Source organism: Rhododendron vialii, chromosome 10a, assembly GCF_030253575.1.
Source record: "Rhododendron vialii isolate Sample 1 chromosome 10a, ASM3025357v1".
NCBI classification, from domain to species: Eukaryota; Viridiplantae; Streptophyta; class Magnoliopsida; order Ericales; family Ericaceae; genus Rhododendron; species Rhododendron vialii.
Genome location: NC_080566.1, coordinates 8,911,288 through 8,935,897, shown reverse-complemented (window position 1 = coordinate 8,935,897; position 24,610 = coordinate 8,911,288). Strand labels below are relative to the sequence as shown.

Sequence of the window (24,610 nt, the reverse complement as noted above, 5' to 3'; positions counted from 1 at the left end):
ACCCAATGTCTATGAACCTACTAATTAAATTCTGCTTGCAAACTGGTATCGATACTGCCTTCGTTAACTCTGAATCTCCAGCTTTTGGCCTCTGGCTTGGCTTCCAATGGTCATGGCCAGACGGGTCTTCGACTCTTTGTTCTTGGGCCTCGGTGGCTCCATCCTTGGTCATCTTGAGTCCTGGATGCCTCCGGCTTGCTTTAAGCTTTTAAATCCTCTTATTAAGCAGTTTTTCTACAAAATGTAAATAACATATCATACGTGCAATATCAAATAAAAAGTTGAATTAACTAAACATAAAGCGATAAAACTAAAGACTAAAGCACCAAGAATATGCATTATTGATTGCTTATCACCTTTCTTGAGAGGTCAAATCCCAACATTGAGCAGTGTAAAATGGTGAGTGACCTTTGCCTTTGGGGTGTTTTCATTAAGGAAAAATTTGGAGAATTTTTTTTGTTGTTGAAAAGTTGTTTGTTATTCCGGTAGTGAATAAGTTGGTAAATAATGTCAAGTTGTTTTCGCGCTAGTGAATAAGTTGTTAATGGATATATGAGTGAAAAAAAATTACTGTATTGAAGAAGTTGTTGCGAACAACTTTTTTGTTAGTGTGAACGAGATGGTAAAATAAAGAAACTTGTTGATGACTTGCAAAAACACGCTCATGTTTTTTCCGCTTTTCCTGACTGTAAACATGGCTTATTGATAATGAAAGGAAGACTTGGAAGGAGGAGGGAGACACTAGTGAGGTCAGTTTTTAATAACGGAGATGCTGATCAGCTTCTTTGCCTGCCAATTAGTACCACGGGTCAGTGCGACGATAAAATTTGGAACTGCACGTCCAATGGAAAGTTCTTAGTGAAATCAGCCTATGTGACTGCTAAACATGTGGGACGAAATATCCATAACAGGCCGCCATGAAGACGAAGATGTTTATGTACTGATAGGCAGGGCCGGCCCAAGGGTTTTGAGTGCCCAAGGCCAAATTAAGAAGAGTGTGCCCCTAATACTCAATAATTTTTACAGTAACGATCAAAATACGAGAAAGCCAAACTAATATAAAGTTCTACTAATTATTACATACGAACACAAAATACAAAGTATTCAAATAGACAAATACATATTTTCTTAACAATGAATTAGTATCCCTTGAATACTACTCATCTTGCATTTCTAGAAGCAAAAATTCCTCATGACAAATTCCTTCCCACCATCAGAGAAGTAGATGAGAACGCTAAAAATAAACGCACCATTCCTCTCTCTTTTTTCAGTTAATTTGTTGAAACAAATCAGTTTTAGATGTGGTTCCGTTAAGAAATTTTTGGGCTTTTCCGTTTCTGTCCATATTAAAAAAAATCGCGTTTATTAGTTTTGCGTCAAATTTTTGTGAATTATTGACTCATCTCAATGAAAAGAATTGAAAATATAAAAAAATTAAGACTTTTATGCAAATATTTTTTGAAATATCTAAGATAAAATGCAAAAGGCCGTCTTTATATTAGATATTTCAAAAAAAAAGCCGGTAAAAGTCATAGTAATTTTTTACTCTTCTGATTTGTCTTGATAAGACGAATCAGTAATTCACAAAAGTTAAACTTAAAATTAATAAATTTGCATTAGGACAAAAGTCTAAAAATCTAAGCTAAACGGCTACAAGGGAAAGAAATGTCGTTTATTATTATTATTTTTTGATCAAGTCACATGAAATGTCGTTCAAATGTAGTACAAAAAAAGGAGAAGAAGAAATGCCGTTCAAAAACATGGAAAAGTAATGGAATAACCAAAGTAATTGTACTGTTGTGAAGGCTCTGTTTGTGAACATGACTTTCCAAAGCATTTAAAGGCATTTGCTGAGGTGGCGCGCATCTATTGGTGGGGTGGAAATGGCTGGGTTTCCTGACCAGCCGGAGAGAATGCAAACTCATGGAAAAACGTGCCAAAGCTTTTGTTTTCTTTTTTTCGAAAATGGACCAATTAGTTCTCTGATTTACAAAAATGCCACCGAGTTTTTGGGTCATATGTGTTATTGGGCCTTTATTTGCATGTTGGCCTTTATTTGCATGTTAGATAGGCATTTTTTTATGGTATTGGACTAAAAAAGAGTTCTAGTCAAACCCAAATACTAAAAAAATTGAAGTGCCCCAAAAATTGGACATTTTTAGGATGCCCAAGGGCCAGACCTCTTGGACCTTGGGGTTGGGCCGGCCCTGCTGATAGGGCGTGTAGAGTGTGGTTACTATCCCCATCTCGCTACAGACTGGAGACGATGGTGGAGGCATGGTTGGGAGAAATGTGGATTAGGGTAAATGGAATCAGCCTCTGGGGCTAAGCGCAAAGAACTGCTGGGTCTCTTTGGTTGTTATTGGTAGGCATGTATGGTTGGCACGAAATGAGTGGGTATTTAGCAGGAAAAGGGTTGGAGAACAGCAGATTATTAACAAGGCCGCTCTGTTTGTTTCGAAGGAAAATATTTTAATTTGCCCACGTATTTGGATGGATACACATGAAGTAAAACATTTTTTTAGTGCAAAATATTTTACTTTCGAAATTTCCGTAAGTCATTTTTGGAAATGTGAAAGAAAAAAGTGAAAAAATGTATTATTGATTGTGTACAAACCATAATTGTTAGAATTGTGGCTCATATGTTAAATATGAAGAGATACTGAGAAGTTCTAGAAAGAAGGCTAGATGCCGGAGCGGAACAGTAGCCGCTCTTGCTCCCATGGACGTACCCGATTTTGGAGAATCACGTATATTGCTGTGTCGATTTCTTTACTATTTTATACTCATAAATCGTCTGCGTGTGTGTGACGATTCTAACAATAATCCTAACATGCCTTTATATAAGCTACATGACTTGGTGATTAAGAAACTAACAAATAAAGAAAATACGTGTAACAAGGAAACCAGACTAATTAGGAAACATAAATAACAATGGGAGACTTAGCCAAAAATCCCTCATATTTATATTTTTTGTGCTAAAGAACAAGCACCTTTTGCAATCAAACCATAAGAATAAATGTGCCTATGAAAGTTCCTAAGACCCTAGGGTGCCTTATATATAAAAATCCCTAAAACCCTTGGGTACCCTATGAAATAAGTGCATAAATCACTAAAATCTTATAATAGGAAAGTGCATCCTAAAATCCTATAAAAGTGTCTAAACATGTTTTTGCCTTATGACTAAAAAACTCAAAAAGTAGAAGGACCTCCACTGAAAATTATTTTGTTAGCGTCCTTCCTCTAAATAAAAACTATTTTACCATTCTTATGTCTAATTTTTCAAATAACAATCTGACTAAACAGGTAACATAATAACAAAACCTAGAAAATTTGCTCACAGCTTCTGTACTTCATGCTCGCATAACCTTAACCGCCTAAAGTGCGGGAAATAGTAGCATTGTACAGCATTAATTAATCTCTCTCTCTCTCTCTCTCTCTCTCTCTCTCTATGGGGGAATGAACCAAACTCATTTGGAAAAACGTTGGGGGAATAAACCAGACTCATTTGGAAAAACACATGCAAGTTAGATGAATAATCAGACACGGTTTTTAACATAAAATTTTGACACAAATCTTGTTTGGAGCCACACGCTAATAATCGGAGCCATTTAATTTGTTTAAAATATATTTTTAATAATTAGAACTTGATCGATTTGTTCAATTTTTATCCTGTCAAATACAGGGACAAACATCTTAAAAACTTGTTTTAAACAAATTGAATGGCACGAAAAACTTCACAATGGGTCCCACACCTTGTATCAAATGTTGTGTTATTTATTTTGTCCATGAAACCGGTCCCATATTGTTATAAACATTCACAAAGAGGTTTTTTTTTTGTCAAACGGCTAACATTCACAAAGAGATTGATAACGGCTTTTTTGGAGTTTAAACTGATTCGATGGTTTGTTTGTAGAGGTGGTCGTGGTTTGTTTGTAGATTTCTAGTCCTTTGATTCAAGATTGATGCTACTTCTAAAAGCAAATCCAATGGCGGGATGGATAGTCATTAATATTTTCATCCCCAAATCCAAAAATCAAGGCTCCAATGGGTATGAAAAATGCATTTGATGGATATAAAGATGAATATATCGATTTTCAAATGACTAGAATTATAATTGCCACATCATCAACCCAACCGTTTTACCAGAAAACCAGTCAATCCAACTGATTATTTTGTATATCTCAGTTTTGCCATGCACACATTGAATGTTGATCCAAGTAGGCGGCCAGTGGTGCAGAAAGTCCGACGCTCGTCAGCCGCACACATCGAAGTTGTAATGACAGAAGTAGATCAACTATTGGAGGCTGGCATCATTCGGGAAGTTTTATATCCCTCCTGGCTTGCCAACCCAGTGGTCGTGCCGAAGAAAAACGGGAAACTAAGGGTTTGTGTCAATTACACAAACCTCAACGACGCCTGCCCTATGGATCGATTCCCCCTTCCTCGGATTGAGCAAATGGTGGACGCAACGGCAGGATGCGAACGCTTGAGCTTTATGGATGCATATCGGGGCTATCACCAAATAACTTTGGATCCGGAAGATCAGGAGAAGACGGCCTTTATTTCTCCTCGGGGAACTTACTGCTACAAGGTTGTTCCGTTCGGCCTGAAGAATGCTGGTGCAACCTTCCAACGCTCCATCACGAAGATGTTTCCTGGCATGCTCGGCCAAATAATAGAAGCTTATATCGACGATCTGGTTTGCAAAAGCACGTTCGATCGGGACCACCTTCGGGACCTGGGGGAGGTCTTTGCTGTTTTGAAACAATGGAAGCTGCGTCTCAATGTCGAGAAGTGTGCGTTTGGCGTAAGCTCGGGAAAGTTCCTTGATTACATGGTAAGTCGCCGAGGGATAGAAGCTGATCCTACACAAATCTTGGCCGTGCAAAATCTCCTAGCTTCGACTACTATTAAAGAGGTACAGCGACTTACGGGAATGGTTGCTGCCCTGAACCGTTTCATCCGACGTTCGAGTGATCTCTGCCGTCCGTTTTTTCGAGCGATCACCACTAGCCGATGCAGATTCGTATGGACCGAAGAGTGCGAGCAGGCTTTGCAATCTTTAAAGCAATACCTGTCCCACGCTCCTTTGCTCGTCAAGCCCCTACCCGATGAAGATCTGCATCTTTACCTTGCTGTTTCTGATCATGCAACGAGCGCGGTTCTTGTTCGGAAAGAGGGGATGGAGCATCAACCAATCTTCTATTCCAGCAAAACGATGACGGACTCTCAGACGAGGTATCTGCCTATGGAGAAATTGGCGTTGGCTCTCGTTTAAGCTAAAACGAGCCTCTTGCCTTACTTTCAATCCCATAGGATTGTGGTCCTCACTGAGTTTCCTCTCAAAGCTGTCTTTCGGAAGACAGACACGTCAAGCCGGATCCTGAAATTCTCTCAAGACTTGGCCAATTTCGACATCCAGTTTGAACCTCGGACAGTTATCAAGGGACAGGCCTTGGCTGACTTTTTTGCCGAACTCACACCCGGCTTGCAAGACGAAGACATGGCCACCGCCACTGAAAAAGCTCGGATTCAGGAAGAAGAGGTTTTGGAAGGACCAACCAACCGTCCAGCAGAGCCCCTTCGTGCTCGGTACTCCCTCGGACGAAAGAAACCAAAGCGGCAATGGCTGCTCTTTTCTGGCAACGCCTGGCGACTGACCGTGGATGGAGCTTCTAACGTTCACGGGGCCGGTGCAGGCATCGTCCTTGTGTCTCCGAGCGGGACGGTGCATGAAAGCATTGTCTCGATTGGATACCCGGCGACGAACAATGAAGCGGAATATGAAGCTCTGATTGCAGGCCTCCAATTCGCTCTTCGGCTTGATGCATATTCGGTTCATGTATTTTGTGACTCTCAGCTCATTGTGGGTCATTTAAACGACGATTATCAAGCCAAAGATTGGCATATGAATGCTTACGCAAGCCATGTATTGGCCCTGTTCGGAAGATTTGGCCGAGTAGAAGTAGAATGGATCGCTCGGGAGCACAATGCACATGCTGACGCCCTGGCAGGTCTTGCTTCTATTTACAAGACCTCGAGCGGTCACACTATTACCTTTGACGAAGTCACAGCTCCGAGCTTCGAACAGCCGTGTGAACAAGTGATGGCAATCTCCCTCGGTGTAAGTCAGCTGGATCCAGTGATTGATTACTTAAAGAACCAGGTGGTACCATCGAACAAACGAGAAGCATACAAACTCCGTTGCCGAGCGGCCAATTTTTTTCTGGATCCAAACGACAACCTTTACCGACGAACTTTCATTGGCCCCGATCTGCGTGTCGTCCACGACGACCTTGTGCATGCCGTTCTGGAGGAACTCCATTCGGGAAGCTGTGGGGCGCATTCAGGAGGACGGTCCCTTGCACAGCGTGCTCTGACGCAAGGCTATTGGTGGCCGAAGATGGTTAAGCAGTCCAAAGAATAAGTGAAACGATGTGTTCGGTGCCAAAAGCAAGCATCTCTCATCCACCAGCCTGCCTTTCCCCTTAAAATGATCACTAGTCCATGGCCATTTGCGGTTTGGGCTTTTGACATAGTTGGCAAGATGCCGAAGGCGCCCGGCGGATTTGAGTATATGCTCACAGCCACGGATTTGTTCACTAAGTGGGTTGAAGCTTCCCCCATGATCAAGACCACCGCAGGTGACGTGGAACGTTTTATTTGGAAGCACATCATCTCGAGGTTTGGCGTACCGTATGCCATCCTTTCCGACAATGGCTCCCAATTTGTCATGTCCGCCATCAAAGCTTTTTATGCAAAGCGCCACATCACGATCCATAATTCCTCAGTGGCCTATCCTCAAGATAATGGACAGGCCGAAGCATCTAACAAGACCATCACCCGGGGGCTGAAGCGTCGTCTGGATCGGAAGCTCGGTAAGTGGGTGGAAGAGCTTCCACATGTCTTATGGGCCTACCATACCACCCCTCGGCGGTCTACCGGCCGTACTCCATTTGCTATGGCCTACGGTATGGAAGCTGTCCTCCTCTTGTCTACTATGATCCCTACAGCTCGAACAGAAAATTTTTACCCTGTGGATAACAATGCACTTGTGGGGGCCGAGTTAGACTTCGCCGAAGAACTACGTGACAATGCAAACCTTCGGCACGCTGCGTATGAGCAGGAAGTTGCACGGGGCTACAACCGGAATGTTCGCGCTAGTTCGTTTAACGTTGGGGACTTAGTCCTTCGGATGGTTACTGAAGCCTCAAAGCTAACCAAGCTGAAGGATCCCTATGAAGGACCTTACCGAGTGGTGGAGAAGATTGGACATGGTGTCTACAAGCTTGCTGAAATGGATGGCACGCCTATCGCTAATCCATGGAATGCTCAAAAACTTAGGAAATTCCATGGCTAGTATTAGCCTCCTCCACTTTTTGTTTTTTTTTCTTCTCTTGTATTTACATTTTTGTTCGGCAAATACGCCTTTGAGCGTCATGTACTTAATACAAGTCTGTTTTAACTATTCAGTTGTTTTTTCTATTATTCTTTTAACTGGGGCATCTCATCTAGCCCCGGGTTCATGCCCTTGGGGCGCTGGTACTTCCTCCCCATGATTGGTACGTTCGACGCGCACTTCGTTTGTTCGGGTGAGAATCTCATAGCCATGATAATTTGTTTGTTCGGGTGAAAATCTCGTAGCCCATGATGATTTTTTTTGTTCGGGCGAAAATCTCGTAGCCATTGATGTTTTGTTCGGTAAACACCCTCGTCTTTTACGATGTTTTGTTCGTTCGAAGCAATTTTTCAAGCCCTTAGTACGAAATATGCTCAAATAAACTTCTCCCAGCGCAAAGTCTTCTCCTTCGGATAACTACTCTCACCTTCGGTGCTGTTGCCTCATTGTTTGTGTACCCAATTGTTTGCCTTACTGGATTCTCATTTTTTCACTGACCATCCACTAATACAGGGGGCTTATACTTGGCTACACAATTAACTTAATCCGAACAAAAAGACTTGACAAATTCTTATACTTGGATACACAATGACTCTGATCCGAGCAAAAAGACTTGTAAAACAAACAAATTTTTGCAAGTTTGTTAAAACAAAGAACGAAGATTGTTAATCATTCACCGAGGGATCCTCCGACCTGCTTTTAATTACATCCAAATGGTTTGGCAAGGTTCCAATTGTTCGGAGCCAACCATATTCCAAAAAAAACAAAAAACAAAAAAAAAAAACGACAACAGAAGCAAAAAGGGAAAGCCAGTTCAATTTGCTGGAGCATCTGCAGGGGCTGGTGCGGTGGTAGAGTCGGCAACATCAGCTGTTGTGTCTTCTGCTTCAGCTTCGGCAGGGGGGAGGGGAAGTACTTCCACCAAACTCCTCCTTTCATCATCGGGCTCAACTCCGTCGTCAAAACCCATGTTGTAGCCGAGCAAGAAACTTTCTTTGTGTTGGCCTTCCTTAATCTCAGCCTGAACTTTGAGAATTTGATCAGCTACGTCCTCTTCGGCTTGGGCGTACCCTTTATCGTACCCCTTGTTATGCTGTTCCTGCAGCTCCTTCTCCAACTCCTTCTCCATTTCCTTCTTCATTTCTTCTCGCCCGAAGGCTCTTCCCTCAGCTAGGCCCTCCTCCTTTCCTTCGGCTCTTGTGCGCTCGGCCGTGTCCTCTAGTCCCTTTATCAGGTCATTCAGATTTGCAATCTGAACTTCCTGGCCCTGTCGCACGAGCTCGGATTGCTCCAGGCTCTTCTTGTAATCCTCGGCTACGCCCTTGTTGTGCTCAACCGACTGCTTCAGCAGCTTCGACTTCTTGTCGTGTTCGGTGAGATAATACTGGGCACTCATGATGGACTGGGTGGCCTGCATTCATAAGTAGAATTAAAGTTATTCCGAAAAACTAGAGCGAGTGAACTAATAATCATTACAAGTATGAGAAGTTTACTTACTCTTCCAGCATGATAGTAGTACTCGCTCAGGGCTGCTTTCAGAGACGGGGGACTCTGTATATCCCTCGGTAAAGCCAGGCCCGAGTGGAGGGTAAAGGCCAGGGAGGGATCCTCCTTGAGACTGTCTGATTTTAAAACTTGTTTTTTGCTCGGGGTGATAAATTTGGGCACCCATGGGGCGTTGAGGTCCGAAGCAGTCTCCCTTCTCTCTCTCTCTCCCTCTCCCTACGATCCCCTCGGAAGTTCTGCTTCCTGGCTCTTCCCCTTCGGAGCCGCTTTTTTCTTCTTGCTCGCAAGCGGTTCCTTCGGGGAAGAAGGGGCACTCAACGGACGTTTTTTATAGGGGGGGGGGGGGGGGGGGTCTTCTTGCTTGGAGCCGAGCCCGAAGCGCCCGGCGCTCCAGCCTTTCGAAGCTGGGCCTTCTCCTTCTCTCTTTCCTCCAGTTTTTTCTAGAGAACTTCCTTGATATTCCTTGGAGGCATATCTTCTTGTTCGCGGAAAGGTTCTTCTTCGGTAGGTAATCGGATTGTCCCTCGGAGAGGTTTGTCGATGCTCGGCAGAAGCTCTTCTGGGATGTCCTCGGATCCAACGTCGAAAGACTGCTCAGGCTCGTCGGTCACCTTTCGTCGGATCCGACCCTCGTACGTAGCTTTGTACTTGAGGATTGTTGGGGCATCCCTTTCCTCCGCTAGGATGGTGAGAAGGGAGTCAGCAAGACCGCAACCTCTCGCCGCCCTTAAAAGTACCTTGTTGAGCTTGGTGGTATCTGCCGAAGAAAAGCACACAAAAAAAAAGAAGATAAGTATAATAAGAACAGCAGAAGGAATAACATTAAAATAACGGGCAACTATTCTTACTCGGAGTTCCCTTTCGTGTGGCGATTTCGAATTAGCAGTACTCTTGTTCGGGGAATTGGAAATTTTCCCGAACCTCGACATAGTCGGAGGCCCATTTCTCCGAGTCGTACATGCCCTCGGGGATGATTTTTTGCATCTTCCTTCGGGAGCAGAGGTAGTACCGAGAATACCGAACGTTTCTCGACATCATGTAATTTTCAAAAAAATGGTAGGCCTCGAGTCGGAACATCTTTACCTCAGCGAGTATGATTACCAAGTGAATAATACGGTAAGAGTTCAAGCTCAACTGGCATGGAGTAAGTTTGAAGCGATGAAGGATCTCTCTCAAGACCCTGTGCATCGGGAACCGAAGGCCCCCTTCTGTTATTGCCATCAAGGGAACGGTGATGTGTTCGTCACTATATCTTATCCGGGGGCCTTGGACCGGCGTGATAATAACATCGTCGGGAACGTCGTAAACGGCTCGGAAGGGGTTCAGGCTCTTATTGTCTTGGAAGCACTCCAAGTAAGGGCAAGGGTCCCTCCTCGTTCGGTCGGGAATTACGTCGGGATCCAGTTGAACGATTTTCCTCTTCGCCTTCGGAAGTTGCGACAAAGACTCACCTACAACACCGGCTCCCTCGTTCGTTCGGCTTAACGAAGCAACAGGAGTTTCTCTTTCCGACTCGGCTTCGTCTGCTCCCTCGGCGTCCTCGCCCTCTCCCGCTTCATCGTGAGGAAACTCTTTCTTAGATGACTCCTCGTCTATGTCTATTATATTGGGGTCTGGCCCCATTGTTCGGAGAGGAATCACCCTAGCGGGATAATCGATTCCTTCTACTCCTTCGGGAACCCCTCCACTTGACCCTGTTCGGTAGCTCCGGGCGAAGTCTCTGATCATTTCGGCTAACCCAGGATCGACCCTACCGAAATCTGAAGCTCCGGTATCCACCGACCGATAAGATTCGCCCGAAGAAGTTGACTTCGAAGACTCCATACCTAGAAACAAATAAGTGCAAGGGAAGAGACCGTTAGCGATTTGCATGGCCAGGAGTCTAAGTGCCTATGTTCGGTGTTCTATGTTATTCTGAGAGATCTCAATTTTACTCGGGTACTTCCCGAACGATCACCCTTTGGAAGAAATTCCGAAAGAGGGATTCCTACCGCTCAAGGAAACGATGGGGAGCCCTACGTGTTTCCAATGGGGAAACAGAGATTAAGGAGCTTAATACGAATTATCAAGCTTCCTAATGATTGTTCCTTTGGACAAACTCATACTTAAAGGTACCCTCGTGTTCAAAAGAACACGATTTGAAGATGATCATGTGTTCGGAAGAACACATGAACACCTGGGGAATCAGGCGATTGTTTCAGTCCAAACGAAAAGAAAAAAGCCAACTTAGGGGGGGCAAAAGCGTTCGAAAGTAATCAAAATGCATTGAGAAATGAAAGAACTCGAGAAATACCTGAAAAAATCAAGAGAAATCTGTGGTCAAATCCTTTAAATCTGCAGATTTCTGGCGATGTTTTGGTTTGGAACGGCGCTTGAACAAGGAAGATGATCGAGAATGGGAGAGAAAGTGATTTTCTCTCTCCTTACCCCGCCCCTTTTATACTGAGTTCAGAATTCGAAGCGTCTTGAACCCTGGCCGTTGGATTTGAGTGGGAGATTGATGTGACGCTCGATGAGGGACACGTGCCGTATCGCCACCCAATATAATCGTGACACCTGGCAACGTTTCAAATCGGCGGTTACAGAAGCATTAAATGAAAGCTGCAAGCACGTGTCAAAAAAAAAAATTCCAGGCATTTTTCCGTTCAACAACTTCAACGATTCGTCTGGTCATTCGTTCTTCGGAGCTACTTTGCTGTTTGGCCAACTTCTATTCAACTCCTTCTTGTCCGAGCAAGAAAAGCAGGAGTTGAGGGGCTATTGTAGGGGGCCGAAATATCTGACTGATAGACGGATGCCCGTGTACGTCACCGAACGTTGCGTGCCTTAACCGAACGTAAATGTTTTTGAGTTCGCTCGGCGATTTAACTAATCGCTCGGGGATGTCCTCTCGTTCGGCTAAGTTTTTCTTCGGATAAAACATTGAACACTCGGATATTCTTCGTATGTCATAACTGGGCTCTAACGAGTGTAGACGTTTATGGAACCTTCCAGAACTATCTTCTGATAAGTAAGCTGTCCTTTATGATATTCGAAGTGACATCTCTGAACGATGTGACCTTTCTGACATCGACCCATGTGACTCTGTAAGATCTGAGAAGAAGTGCTCATTAAATGAATCTGCTGCAGGACGCCATCCGAGCATTACGCGACACGTGGAAAGTAGAGCCAACTTGCTCATCACTCCACCCCTTCGCCTATAAATAGAAGGGCATCATCACTAAAAAACTCTCTCTGGATTCATTGACAACCACACTCTCTTCTTTCTACTAACATATTTCTTACTAAACTTCTTCTTCTCTCTCCACTTACTGACTAGTTCGTTGGAGCTTCTTCCCGGAGGAACATCCCCCTCCGGTTCTGCAGGTACATCAAGACCGGCGTCATCTCTCACCGCTCAACGCACGGAGACAGCAATACAGGAAGGATCACAAAGAAAACCACCCCCACAATTTGTAGGGCACCCTACAAATTCTAAAAAACCCTACGAATTTTGAAACAGTTCTTACCGATATTAGATTGAGCTAAATTTTTTCAAGAAACCATAAAAAATATTTTAAGAATAACTTGCTATTTTTAATAACGAACTGAATACTTACCTTCTTACTTGATATCAGGGCCGGCTAGGGGTAAGCCCTGCAAGCCAGTGGGTTTAGGCAACCCCCGACATGGGGCAACCAAAAGAAAAAAAAAATTGTGAATAAAAAAATATAAATCCAGTAAAGAAAAAAATTTGGAGTATGCATTATTTCATCCAAAAAAATTTAGAAAAGTTATTGGAATACAAACAACATGGTCATATTTATGAGGATGAGTTATTCCAAGAATTTAGATATTTGAAATCAATATTGCCGTGAAAAGTAACATAATCAATTGACAACCTTGATTCTATAAGGTCTTATTTGATATATGGTAGTTTCCAAATGGTTTGTGTTGTTTATCGAATTTTATTAATTATACCGATCACAGTTGCTCTGGCGGAGAGGAGCTTTTCAAATGTGAAGTTGATATATGTTTTCATCATTCATACTACAACAATAAGAGCTTGAAGTACTTTCACATGGTACTCCAATTAGCAAGACCAAGGAGTTGCAACAAGAAGCCGGGGGAACTTTTTGTAAACAGTGATACCAGCAACTTCACTCACATCCAACTCCACCCCATCAGGCAATGCAAAATCAAACTTGTGCACAAGATTTGCGACAGCTAGCTCATCGATCGCTGCTGCGAACTAAATCCCCGGGCACCCCCTCCTCCCTGCTCCAAACAGAACGAACTCGAAATCGTGTCCTCTAATATCGACTGGACGGTTCAAAAACCTCTCGGGCTCGTCCCACGATGCTGGATACCTCTTAATAAGAGAATCAAGAAAGTGTAGAAAAATGAAACGATTGTTGGGAAAAGTTTAGATTTCGGCTGTGATTGTTGAGAAAAGTTTAGGAGCAATTGTAAATTGTTTTAAAATTGGGATACGTATCGTGTATGTTTATTTGATTTTATGTATCGTAACATACGTTAACAGAAACTAATGTACAATAAAATTTTGTTATACCTAATTATAATCTAAAAATACGGTGTATATTTAAAAAATAAGTGTTCTATATATGAAAAAAAATTACTTTTAGGTTGAAAAATCCAAGTCTCTCAGATAGGGTCTATTGCATTGATGCTTTTTTTGGTGCATGAGTTAAGGGAAGAGAAAAAGTTCCCTTACAAAATTCACGCAAAACATGATCGAAATACATTCTTTCTTTTATTCAAGCTTTGAGTTTGGATTTTCTTTAAATGATTTGGACATGCACGACCATAACTAGATGAAAAGATCAGGACGCATTTGGTGTTCAACTTCTTAAAATATGGTTTGATTTGTTCTCAGTAAATAATCGTAGGATACGCTGTGGATCGGAATACGCCGCCATATCGTAGAATTTCTATAAAAAAAATGATACGGGGTGTGATATGTATCCCGTATCGTAAGATTTTAACAACCAGTTCCGTCTATGAATTTTTTTAAAGTTTTCGTCATGTTTTTTTTAAAAACTTTTTTAGACTCATCTCGAATGATTAATCCAAAAAATAGAATAGGAATTTGACAAAAATTTGGAAAAAGACGAAAAAAATAAAAATAAAGATTTAGGAGAACAACTCGATGGGCATTACCACCACGACTCATATGTGGGACAGTAGATAGAGTATGGTTGTCTGATCTATGCAAGTTCACTAACATGAAATTGCTAACAGGTAATTGGAATTGTTGGGCAGTCTGAGATTGAGAAAGCGGTTTCGTTGTTACGGCACGCAGAGCGGCCATTGATTGTGTTTGGTAAAGGTGCGGCTATTGCTAGAGCTGAGAATGGATTGAAGAAGCTGGTAGAGACTACTGGGATTCCGTTTTCGCCTACTCCCATGGGGAAGGGATTGTTGCCCGACACCCACGAGCTTGCTGCGACAGCGGCGAGGTCACTAGCCATTGGTAAATGTGATGTTGCACTCGTAGTTGGTGCAAGGCTTAATTGGTTGTTGCATTTTGGGGAGCCGCCGAAGTGGTCTCGAAAGATGTGAAGTTCATCTTAGTGGATATAAGCAAGGAGGAAATTGAGCTGAGAAAACCCTGTTTGGGTTTGGTTGGAGATGCAGCAAAGGTTGTGGAGATGATTAATAAGGAGATTAAGGATGACCCTTTTTGCTTGGGGAAAACTCACCCTTGGGTTGAAGCTATACAAAAGAAAGCGAATGAGAACGTGTCAAAAATGGAGGCTCAGTTGGCAAAGGACGTTGTGCCGTTCAATTTTCTGACACCGATGAGAATTATAAGGGATGCAATTTTGGGAGTGGGTAGTCCTGCTCCGATAGTTGTTTCTGAAGGGGCAAACACAATGGATGTTGGTAGGTCTGTGTTGGTTCAGACGGAGCCTAGGACTAGGCTTGATGCTGGGACATGGGGGACAATGGGGGTTGGTCTTGGTTACTGCATTGCTGCAGCTGTGGCTTCACCTGACAGGCTTGTGGTAGCAGTCGAAGGGGACTCTGGATTTGGGTTTAGTGCTATGGAAGTTGAGGTTTGTCTCCGTACTTGCCTATTGTCTATACATCTATATGTTTTATCCTTCTGACAATGGAAAACTCATCTATCTTGCATCATAGCGTATTGGCATAGAATTGTTGCAAAGACAAAGCGTTTGTCTTGTTGAATTCTTAATTGTGCACTTGTTACATCAAAATGTTACCCCTTGCATTTCTGCTGTAAGAAGTGTAAGTATTCAGTTCTGGAGAAGGTACTTCCATGACCACTAAGAGATGGTGGCTGTCAACTCAGAAATGTCTCAATTTGTCTTAATGCTCATACAGATATGTCTAGATTTGAAAAAAGTTGGTATTGGTTCACTTTCATCCTTTGCACGATTTCAAGCAATGAATTCTTCTATGTTTTTAATTGCTTGCTGACGCAGCTTTAGCGTACTAATATCTTTCCCCTTGCTTGTTCCCCCTTTCCATCTATTGTCCAAATCTTCGTTTTGGTGGAGCCTGTTAATTTTGCTGAATAAAACAGTTCTTATCATCCTTGATGATTTGGAACCAAAAATTGCCATTAAGTTGTGTTGGTATTAATGATTACAAGTTTCTCTTCACCACTGTAAGTTTTGAGGTTAAGTTGTAGGCATTTCTTAGCCGATTATAATTTGAGCGCTTCATGAAATTAGTCATTTTCAGCCAGACAACTATCTTTTGGAACGTAAACATGTCGTCGTACTTGAAAATATAATTATTGGATTCTATTTACTTTTATAGTTACTAAATTTAGGTTCAGTTCGAGGAATAAAAAATTCTGCCAACATAGCAATGATTCTTCTGGTTTGGACAGAATATATGTAGCAGTTTGTTTTGAGTTGGATTAGATTTCATCATCAGCTAAAAGAATGTTAGGCAACGGGTTTTGCAGTCATGAATATCTATAGTCTGCCTTGGTCAGTTCTCCAAATTGCAGATTAAGCCATTGTCCTAAGTTAATAAAAGGTGACAGATATTTTATCTTCCTTTATTGGTGCTTAGGAAGTAGATGTAGATGGTGAAGTGAGGGTGAGGAGTGTTTTTTTCGACTGTGATTTGGGTTCTTTTTCAAGCCTCTTGTAGCATAAGCCACTAGAATAGATGGTTCGAACTACTGGTTTTGTATTTCCTCCATTCATTGAAGTATTCATGCGTGTTACTAAGAAACAAATGTTTAACCCCTAAGAGTGGTTTAAAGGTGGTTAGAGGTTGAAGGAAAGCTGGGACAATGATTTCGTCATTGGGGTTAGCGGATGTATATGAGTACTGTTGCTACCAGCCTTTAAGGCAGTGTGCTTTTGGGTTGGTCCCTCAACCTTGATGTGAGGGGCTCAACCACTTTAGGAGGATTCGGTGCAAAAAAAGAAAAGAAAGAAGCTTAAGGAGGATTCGAAAGCATGCCAATCTCTTATCTTTTGGTGTTCTTCGGGGAACCATATGTATATCCTATTTAAACCCAGCAGGGAGGCTATGTTTTGAATGCTTATTTGTTGGTAGTTGGTACCCCACATAAAGTCTCGACAATTACTGCTGGCATCGGTTCCTAGGGTTTGTGCAAGAATCCGAATTTGGGTAGGCTATAATGTCATGCTGAGCTTAGTTATTATGGGTAGTGTTCATATGTCATTTAACTGCACTCTTAGGATTGCCATTTTGTTCTTGGCTCGGTATGAAGCGGGCCTGTTTCCGTTTAAGTTATCTTAGGTGGTTAGTGGCATGAGCATGAACGTGAAGTTCTTTTTGTAATATCGAATTCCGAGATTTAGCAAAGCAGTAAAAAAAATCATGTTAAAACTTTTGACAGGGATGTAGGGTCATCCCTGAATTTTTTCATACTAGGTATGTTACTATGCATCTCATTCCTGACAGTAGTGTTTATCATCTCTCCGTAACCATTGTTCCTTATGACTTAGACTCACTGCAGCAGAACGGTGTATATCATACATCTAAAAGAATAGGTATGTAAGAAATTCACCACCATCTACTTCAAATAGCAATGTTGAGATCCAGATGTTCTGTTTAATCATGTAGTCTCTATGAGATACTACTATACTTTTTAGCTTTCCAGCCCTGATCTTTTGATATTTCTAATTAATGAGGTTATTAATTTTGTACATGGAAATCAAGATATGTACCATCTCTAATTATGCATTTTGTGTTTTTGAACTTCTGCAGACGTTGGTTCGATATCAGTTACCTGTGGTGGTGATAGTTTTCAACAACGGTGGTGTATATGGCGGTGATAGGAGAAGCCCTGAAGAAATTACTGGTCCTTTTAAGGATGACCCTGCACCTACTTCATTTGTCCCTGGTGCAGCTTATCATCTCCTAATTGAAGCTTTTGGGGGCAAGGGTTATCTTGTCGAGACACCCGATGAACTCAAATCTGCTCTTACTGAATCTTTCGCGGCCCGGAAGCCAGCTGTGATAAACGTCACGATCGATCCATATGCTGGTGCTGAAAGTGGGAGACTTCAGCACAAGAACTGAGGTGGCTGTAGGGCTCGAGCTGGAAATTTGATTTGCGGACTGAGTACGACAATGTTCAATAATGTGAGTCTAGGATCTTGTTGTAGAGTTTTTCTTCTTTCTTTCTTTTGGATTATTTGTTTTAAGAGGTGTTGATGTACTCAAATAAATTGTCGACTGAAGGGAGTCTTGTGTTGTGTATGTTTGCTCAAGTGAGAGCGGGACAAGGTCACCATAATTGTACCATATAGAGCTACAGAGTTGATGGATTCTACATTTAGATTTCATGTTTAATCTTGATCGTGTGGTTAAAGATATGAATACCCCCTTTTTATTTAAGAAAGTGGAAATGAAGTTTTCTGTTTTACTATTTTTCTTCTTGTCGCCCCAACCATCCCTTTAAAAAGGCTTAACAGTCCGTGTAGAGTGTGATTTGGTGAGGATTTAGAAGAAATTGGAGTTCAAAAATAATTAGTACAGTACCATTTATTTTCTCTCATTTTACTCTCCATGTTCATTTTGTTTTGGTTGTACTCTCCTCCGGTAATTCCTCTCCGCATCTACCGTTTTGAAATCTCCCGCGTGATGGCGGGTGGAATTGACATTCGCTACCAGAGAGAGGGAGAGAGAGAGAGAGAGAAGTAACCTTCCAATTTCGGAGCAACCCACGCGAAGAGCCATGGTATGGTACTGAAACACTGTTTTCTGGGGTCTGGTCTTCTCTCTCTCTTCTCAAGTCAACAACGTGTGGAGCCCCCTATGTGGAAAACAAATGAAAGAAACCACCATGCCCACCCAAACCTTATCCCTCCCTCCCTCCCTACTTTTCTCACTCCCAATTCTCTTTTCCTTTCTTTCATCTTCAAAAACTCTGCATTTCTTTTCATCTCATCTCCTTGAGAAAAGAAAAACAGGGCCATGGCAGATGTACTCCTCTCCTCTCTCTTACAGACAATCTTCACGACCTTGACCTCCTCAGCCCTACAGGAGTTCGGAATCGCCTGGGGTCTCGAAACTGAGCTGAAAAATCTGGAGAGTACTTTGAGTACAATCCAGGTAGTGCTTGTTGATGCAGAGGCCAAGCAATGGACGAGCGAGCCCATCAAGAATTGGCTCCGAAAGCTCAAGGATTCAGCTTACGATGCCGACAACGTGTTGGACGAATTCACCACCGAAGCCCTCAAACGAAAACTGGATTCTCAAATACACCGAGTAAGTGCCTTTTTCTCTCTTCCAAATCGGCTTATATTTCGTTTAAAGATGGGGAATAAGATTAAGGGTGTTAAGGAGAGTTTGGATAGAATTGCTGGAGAGAGAAGTTTTCACCTGACGGAGGGCTTGATGGTGCCCGAATCTCGTGGGGTGGAGGGAAGACAGACTAGTTCCTTCGTGAATGAATCCGAAATTCTTGGAAGGAATGACGAGAAAGAAAGGATAATTAACATGTTGCTCGATGATTTGAGCGACCGCAATGGTGTTTCGGTGTGTGCTGTATGCGGCATGGGGGGCCTCGGCAAGACTACACTCGCTAAATTGGTGTACAATGATAAGAGAGTGGAGGGGCACTTCGATTTAAGACTTTGGGTTTGCGTGTCCGATGATTTCGACATAAAGAGACTAACGGGAGCGATTGTAGAGTCCATAGAAGGAGGCGCGTGCAATATCACAAACTTGGATCCACTCCAATGCCGCCTCCAAGAAAAATTGAGCGGCAGGAGATATTTGCTTGTCTTGGACGACGTGTGGAATGAGTACCACGAGAAGTGGGATAGACTAAAAGACGTACTTAGGTGTGGAGCTAAAGGCAGTAAGGTTGTAGTGACAACAAGGAGTCAGAAAGTTGCTCATATTATGGCTACGCTTCCTGTGCACCTTATGGTTGGTCTATCGGAGGATGATTCTTGGTCCTTGTTTGAGCAACGAGCTTTTGACAATCGAAGGATGGAGGAAGACCATGAGCTGTTTGAGATTGGGAAGGCGATAGCCAAAAAATGCGGAGGGTTGCCCTTAGCGATAAAAGCTCTAGGAAGCCTCATGCAGTTTAAAAGCAGTAAAAGTGAATGGTTATCTGTGAGGGATAGTAAGATTTGGGATCTACCAGATGATGGAAGTACGATCTTGCCTGCCCTAAGGTTGAGCTATGACAATTTACCTCCACACTTGAGGCAATGTTTTGCTTATTGTTGTATATTCCTTAAAGACAGTCGGATGGAGAAAGACACGTTAATTGAGCTGTGGATGGCAAATGGTTTTATTCCCTCCAAGGGAGAAACAACTTTGCATGATACGGGCCATGAGATTTTTAATGACTTGGTTTGGAGGTCCTTCTTACAAGATGTGGAGGAATATTTCGATGGCAAAACCGTATGTAAAATGCATGATCTTATGCATGATCTGGCGCTATCTATTATGCAATATGATTTATATGTTATGGACCCGCATAAGGATCTGAAAGTTCCAGGAAAGGTTCGTCACGTGCTTCTTAACAGTCGATCAGCAGGGGGAGTAACTTTGAATGAGGCTATGCTTGAGGTTCCATCTCTACGGTCGTTTGTTTTACATCCAAACCATGATTTTTCTTGGGAAGAAGTGTCTCCTTGGATATCCAAGCAGAAGTATCTCAGGGTGTTGGATTTGAGTGGTTACAATATTTTTGGGAAAGTACCAACATTAATTTCGAACTCCAACCATCTTAGGTACCTCGACATGTCGTACTCTTGCATAGTATATGTTCCAGAATCCATATGTGATCTCCAAAACCTAGAGACTTTGAAACTTAAAAATTGTTTTGAGCTTTGTAAGTTGCCCAAACGCATGAAACATATGAGAAATCTCATAGACCTGGACATTAAAGGGTGTGATTCTCTTATTTCTATGCCTCCTAAATTGGGACAACTGACTTCCCTACGAAGACTAAGCATATTCATTGTGGGCCAAGCTGAGGGTTACCGTATTGGCGAGCTGAAAGAATTAAATCTTGCGGGGGAGCTAGAAATAAAGAAACTTAATAATGTAAGAAGTCCAGCCGACGTCAAGAATGCCAATTTGAAGGGGAAACATGATCTTGTTTCTCTGAATTTACATTGGAGTGATCACAAAGAAGAAAACTTACCCAATGATGTTGAAGGGTTGCTTGAGAGTCTCCAACCTCACTCGAATCTAAAAAAGCTGAGTATAAGTTATTATCGAGGTTCAAAGTTTCCAAATTGGATGTTGTGCTCGGTTATTAAAAATTTGGTTGAGCTCTCTCTATATTCTTGTTCACGATGTGAACAACTTCCGCCTCTTTGGAAACTACACTCCCTTAAGAAACTCAATATCGGTGGAATGGATTCTCTGAAGTGCTTCAACTCTGAGTGTTATGGAGATGGAGAAATTTCATTCCAGGCACTGGAGACACTCAATCTTGGAGGCATGCCGAGGAGTTTGGAGGAATGTCATCTTGGAGGAATGCCGAGTTTGGAGGAATGGACGACAATGGATAGACAAGATATTTTCCCGCGCCTACGAGAGTTGGATATAAACAGCTGCCCCAAGCTAACTAATTTGCCTGCCCTTCCAACACTTAAGAGATTGCGGATCGGTGACAGTGAAATATTACTCAAGTCCGTGAATAATCTGACTTCGCTTTCCACTCTTTCGATAGAAAACTTCCAGTTGGAGATTCTTCCGGACGGATTGTTTCAAAATCACGAGGCCTTGGAGTCCCTACAGCTACGGTCTATGCCCAATATCGAGACTCTGCAGATGTCTGGTTTGTCTTCTCTGAAGCTATTGAGACTTCATGACTGCCCTAAACTAGGAAATTTGTCAGGACTCGAAATCCTAAACTCTCTGGACTCACTTGATATATTTGGATGTCACAGTCTTACAGACCTTAAGGGCTTGGAAGGCTTAACTTCCCTCAGATCCTTACATATTGTAGACTGTCTCAAACTAAGGTCGTTATCGGAGGGAATGCAACATCTGACGGTACTCCGAGAGTTCAGTATCATTGGATGTCCAGAGATACAATCTTTTCCAGAGGGCATGCGACATTTGAATTCTCTCCGGAATATGATAATACTCCATTGCAAAGGATTAATTTCTCTACCAAACTGGCTAGGAAGCCTCCAGTCGCTATCATACTTAAGAGATTCGGCGTTGTAGTAATCTGAGGTCTATACCGGATGGGCTGAGGGGTCAAAAGAATCTGAGAGAGCTGCGAATTGGGGAATGTCCCAATTTGGAGAGGCGGTGCAAGAAAGAGAGTGGCGAGGATTGGCTGAAAATATTCAGATAAACGACGAACAAGTACAGTCCTTGGACGATTGACAGACAATCTAGAGGTTGGTTTTTCTTTCGACTTAATAATTCAAAACGACTTATTTTTTTTTATCTTTATTCAAATTTTTTTTTGTATTTGTTAATTTTGTGTTAAACTTTTGTGATTTATTGATTCGTCTCGTCGAGAGGAATTGGAAAATAAAAAAAAATTGATCAAAACTCATAATTTTTAAAAAAAGAAAAAAATTAAGCAAAAAAGACTGTCTTTTTGACTTATTTTTGTCTTTATTCAAACAATTATGAATTTCGAAAATAATTGTTTATTTTTCTGATTTTTCTCGTTGAGACGAATCAATAAGCCATAAAAATTTGACACAAAATAAACAAATGCAAAAAAAAAAAACTATGAATAAAGATAAAGAAAAATGCTACTTAACTTTTTCATCCAAACCCACCAAACTAGTTAAAACCTGCTCTAGCCCACGCTACAATTTGGGCGACCCATGGATTTTTTTTTTAAACTATTGCTATATTGAATAATTGCAAAACTAATAAATGACCAATTAAAGTTTGACACCCGAACTAGAAAAATTTTCAATCTTGGAACACCACAAAAAATTTAACCGGTGGAATAAAAGACGAATGAGCTAAAACCCAGCTCCTTTTGAAACACCACAAAAAAATGTTTGTTTGAGCTTTAAATGTACTATAGATATTTTTGTTAATTAATAATAGCATTCCAAGGGTTTGGCCTAGTGGTCGAAGCTTGAGATTTGGCACTTGCTCCTTTTTAGCTGGCTCTTAGGTTTGAAACTTCTTAGGTGTAATCAACTTTTATGTGGCTACTCCATACAAGGCTTTGCCTCGGCTTTAGTCGTACTCCCTGATAGTAGACGGTGAGATTGGATCGCTAGGAATAAGTCGACATGCACGTAAATTGGCCCAAACAGCTTGATCGAGTTGTCAAAAAATTTACAATTAATTAGTAAGAGGATTGAGATTTATGAGTGACCCCATGTTCCGAATTTCTTGGAGTCACCAAGACAATATTTGAAGTGGCAATTGTAGTTGGAAGAAAACGATTGCCTATAGAGTTTATTTTCCAGTTAATTCCCCCAGCCTACATTGACATGAGTGCACATTCTAATAACTTTGGCCATTTTTTTCCTAGATTCATGTCTGGCCGCATATTTTGAGTCCAGATTTGATTGCATGGTTAATCAAGAGAAATCATCGAAGTTAGTTCCCAGAATGAAAAGCTGGGGTTTTAGATGCAGCATGCTTTCCATTTTGAAGGGTTCTGGCCTTCACTGTGTTGAATAACAGAACGTAAGTTTCTCACTCTCCCTTCTTGTTTTAGTGTTTTCATGTTTCTATTTCTCACATGCTGATTACTTTGTGCATCCTTTTTTCTTATTGGTTTTCCTTGTAGCCACCATGAAAAATCTCCCAAATCTTAAGTATGCATCCTTTTCCGAGTAATGTTCTTGTACAGTTTTTTAGTGTCATCCAACAGACTAATTTCATCTGTTGTTTTTGCAGTTTTTATGCATATTGAAATGGTCAAGTGGGAAAGTAATAAATTATTGCCACAATTTCAAATACTAATAAATTCTATGCACCTTAGTGTACTATTATCTTTCCTCTCGCTCATTCCCTGTTTCTATCCTATTGTCCAAATCTCTGTTGTGGTGGAGCCTTTTAATTTTGATGAACGAAATGGTTCTTATCGTCCTTGATGATTCGGAATCAAATATCACCATTAGGTTCTAATGGGAACAATGATAACAAACATCTCTTCACCATTTTAAGTTTGGATAGGTATGGCATTTCTGAGGTCATGATTTGAGCACTTCATAAATTCAATCGTTTTCAGCCATACAACAACCTTTCTGAAGTATAAACATGTCGTCGTACTTCAAAATATCATTTCATTGTTGCTTTTTGTGGGTGCAATTTTTGGATTCCTATTTATTTTATCATTACTAAAATTAGGTTCAGTTCAAGGAATAAAAATTCTGAAAACAATCAGTTAATTACAGTGATTCTTCCGGTTTGGACAAAAAATGTGTAGTAGTTTGTTTTGAATTGGATTAGGTTTCATCATCGGCTTAAAAATGTTTGGCAATAGGTTTTGTAGTCATGACTATCTATAGTCTTTTTTATTTTTTATCAGAGACTATCTATAGTTTGTCTCGGTCAGTTCTCCAAGTTGCTGATAATGCAGTTGTCATAAGTTAATGAAGTAGTCATAGATGCTAAAGTGAGGGTGAGGAGTGTTCTTTTTGGCTGTGGTTTGTGTTCATTTTCAAGTCTCTCAAACCATAAGCCATTAGTCTTCATGGTTCTAACATCTAACTGGTTTAACCCCTAAGAGTGGTTTAAAGTTGGTTAGAGGTTGAAGGTAAGCGGGATGGAAAAACTGTATGATGATTTTGTTGTTTGAAGTAGTAGCTACCAACCTTTAAGGCAGCATGCTTCTGGGTTTGTCTCTCAACCTTGACGGGAGGAGCTCAAACACTTACCTTTATCTGCATAGTAAGATGAAGCCGAAACTGAAGCTTCACTGGCGAATTTGTACTGGCAGCAGCTTTATTCAAAAGCATGCCAATCTTTTATGTTTCGGTGTACTTCGGGAACCATATGTAACACATCCTATTCAAACCAAGCAGGGAGGTTACGCTTTGAATAGTAGTTGGTGGCACATAAAGTTCAAAATAATTGCTGGCATCAGTTCCTTGGGTTCATGCAAGTATATGAATCACGGTGAGCTTAGTTAATTTGGTAGTGTTCATTGAACCAGAACCGGGGGAGGGTGAGAGGAAAAGGGTCTCAAAATGTGCCATCACATCCCACTGCACTCTTAGGATCGCCATTTTCTCCTTGGCTGGGTCTGAAGCGGGCTTGCTTCTCTTAATA

General features: G+C 41.7%; 2 protein-coding genes and 1 pseudogene across 2 annotated transcripts; all 3 read left to right on the top strand.

Moving 5' to 3' along the window:
- LOC131302589 (protein DETOXIFICATION 14-like) overlaps positions 1-24,610 on the top strand; it is a 145,086-nt pseudogene that overhangs the window by 73,425 nt on the left and 47,051 nt on the right.
- On the top strand, positions 14,148-17,754 carry LOC131302593 (2-hydroxyacyl-CoA lyase-like). Its single transcript, XM_058329310.1, has 2 exons — positions 14,148-14,967; positions 17,132-17,754. Exons 1-2 carry the CDS (start codon positions 14,560-14,562, stop codon positions 17,444-17,446), a joined length of 723 nt encoding a protein of 240 aa, XP_058185293.1. The 5' UTR covers positions 14,148-14,559; the 3' UTR covers positions 17,447-17,754.
- Positions 18,234-21,692, top strand: LOC131302581 (putative disease resistance protein RGA3). Its single transcript, XM_058329292.1, has 2 exons — positions 18,234-20,639; positions 21,177-21,692. The coding sequence occupies exons 1-2, from the start codon at positions 18,344-18,346 to the stop codon at positions 21,572-21,574; spliced, it is 2,694 nt and encodes an 897-aa protein (XP_058185275.1). The 5' UTR covers positions 18,234-18,343; the 3' UTR covers positions 21,575-21,692.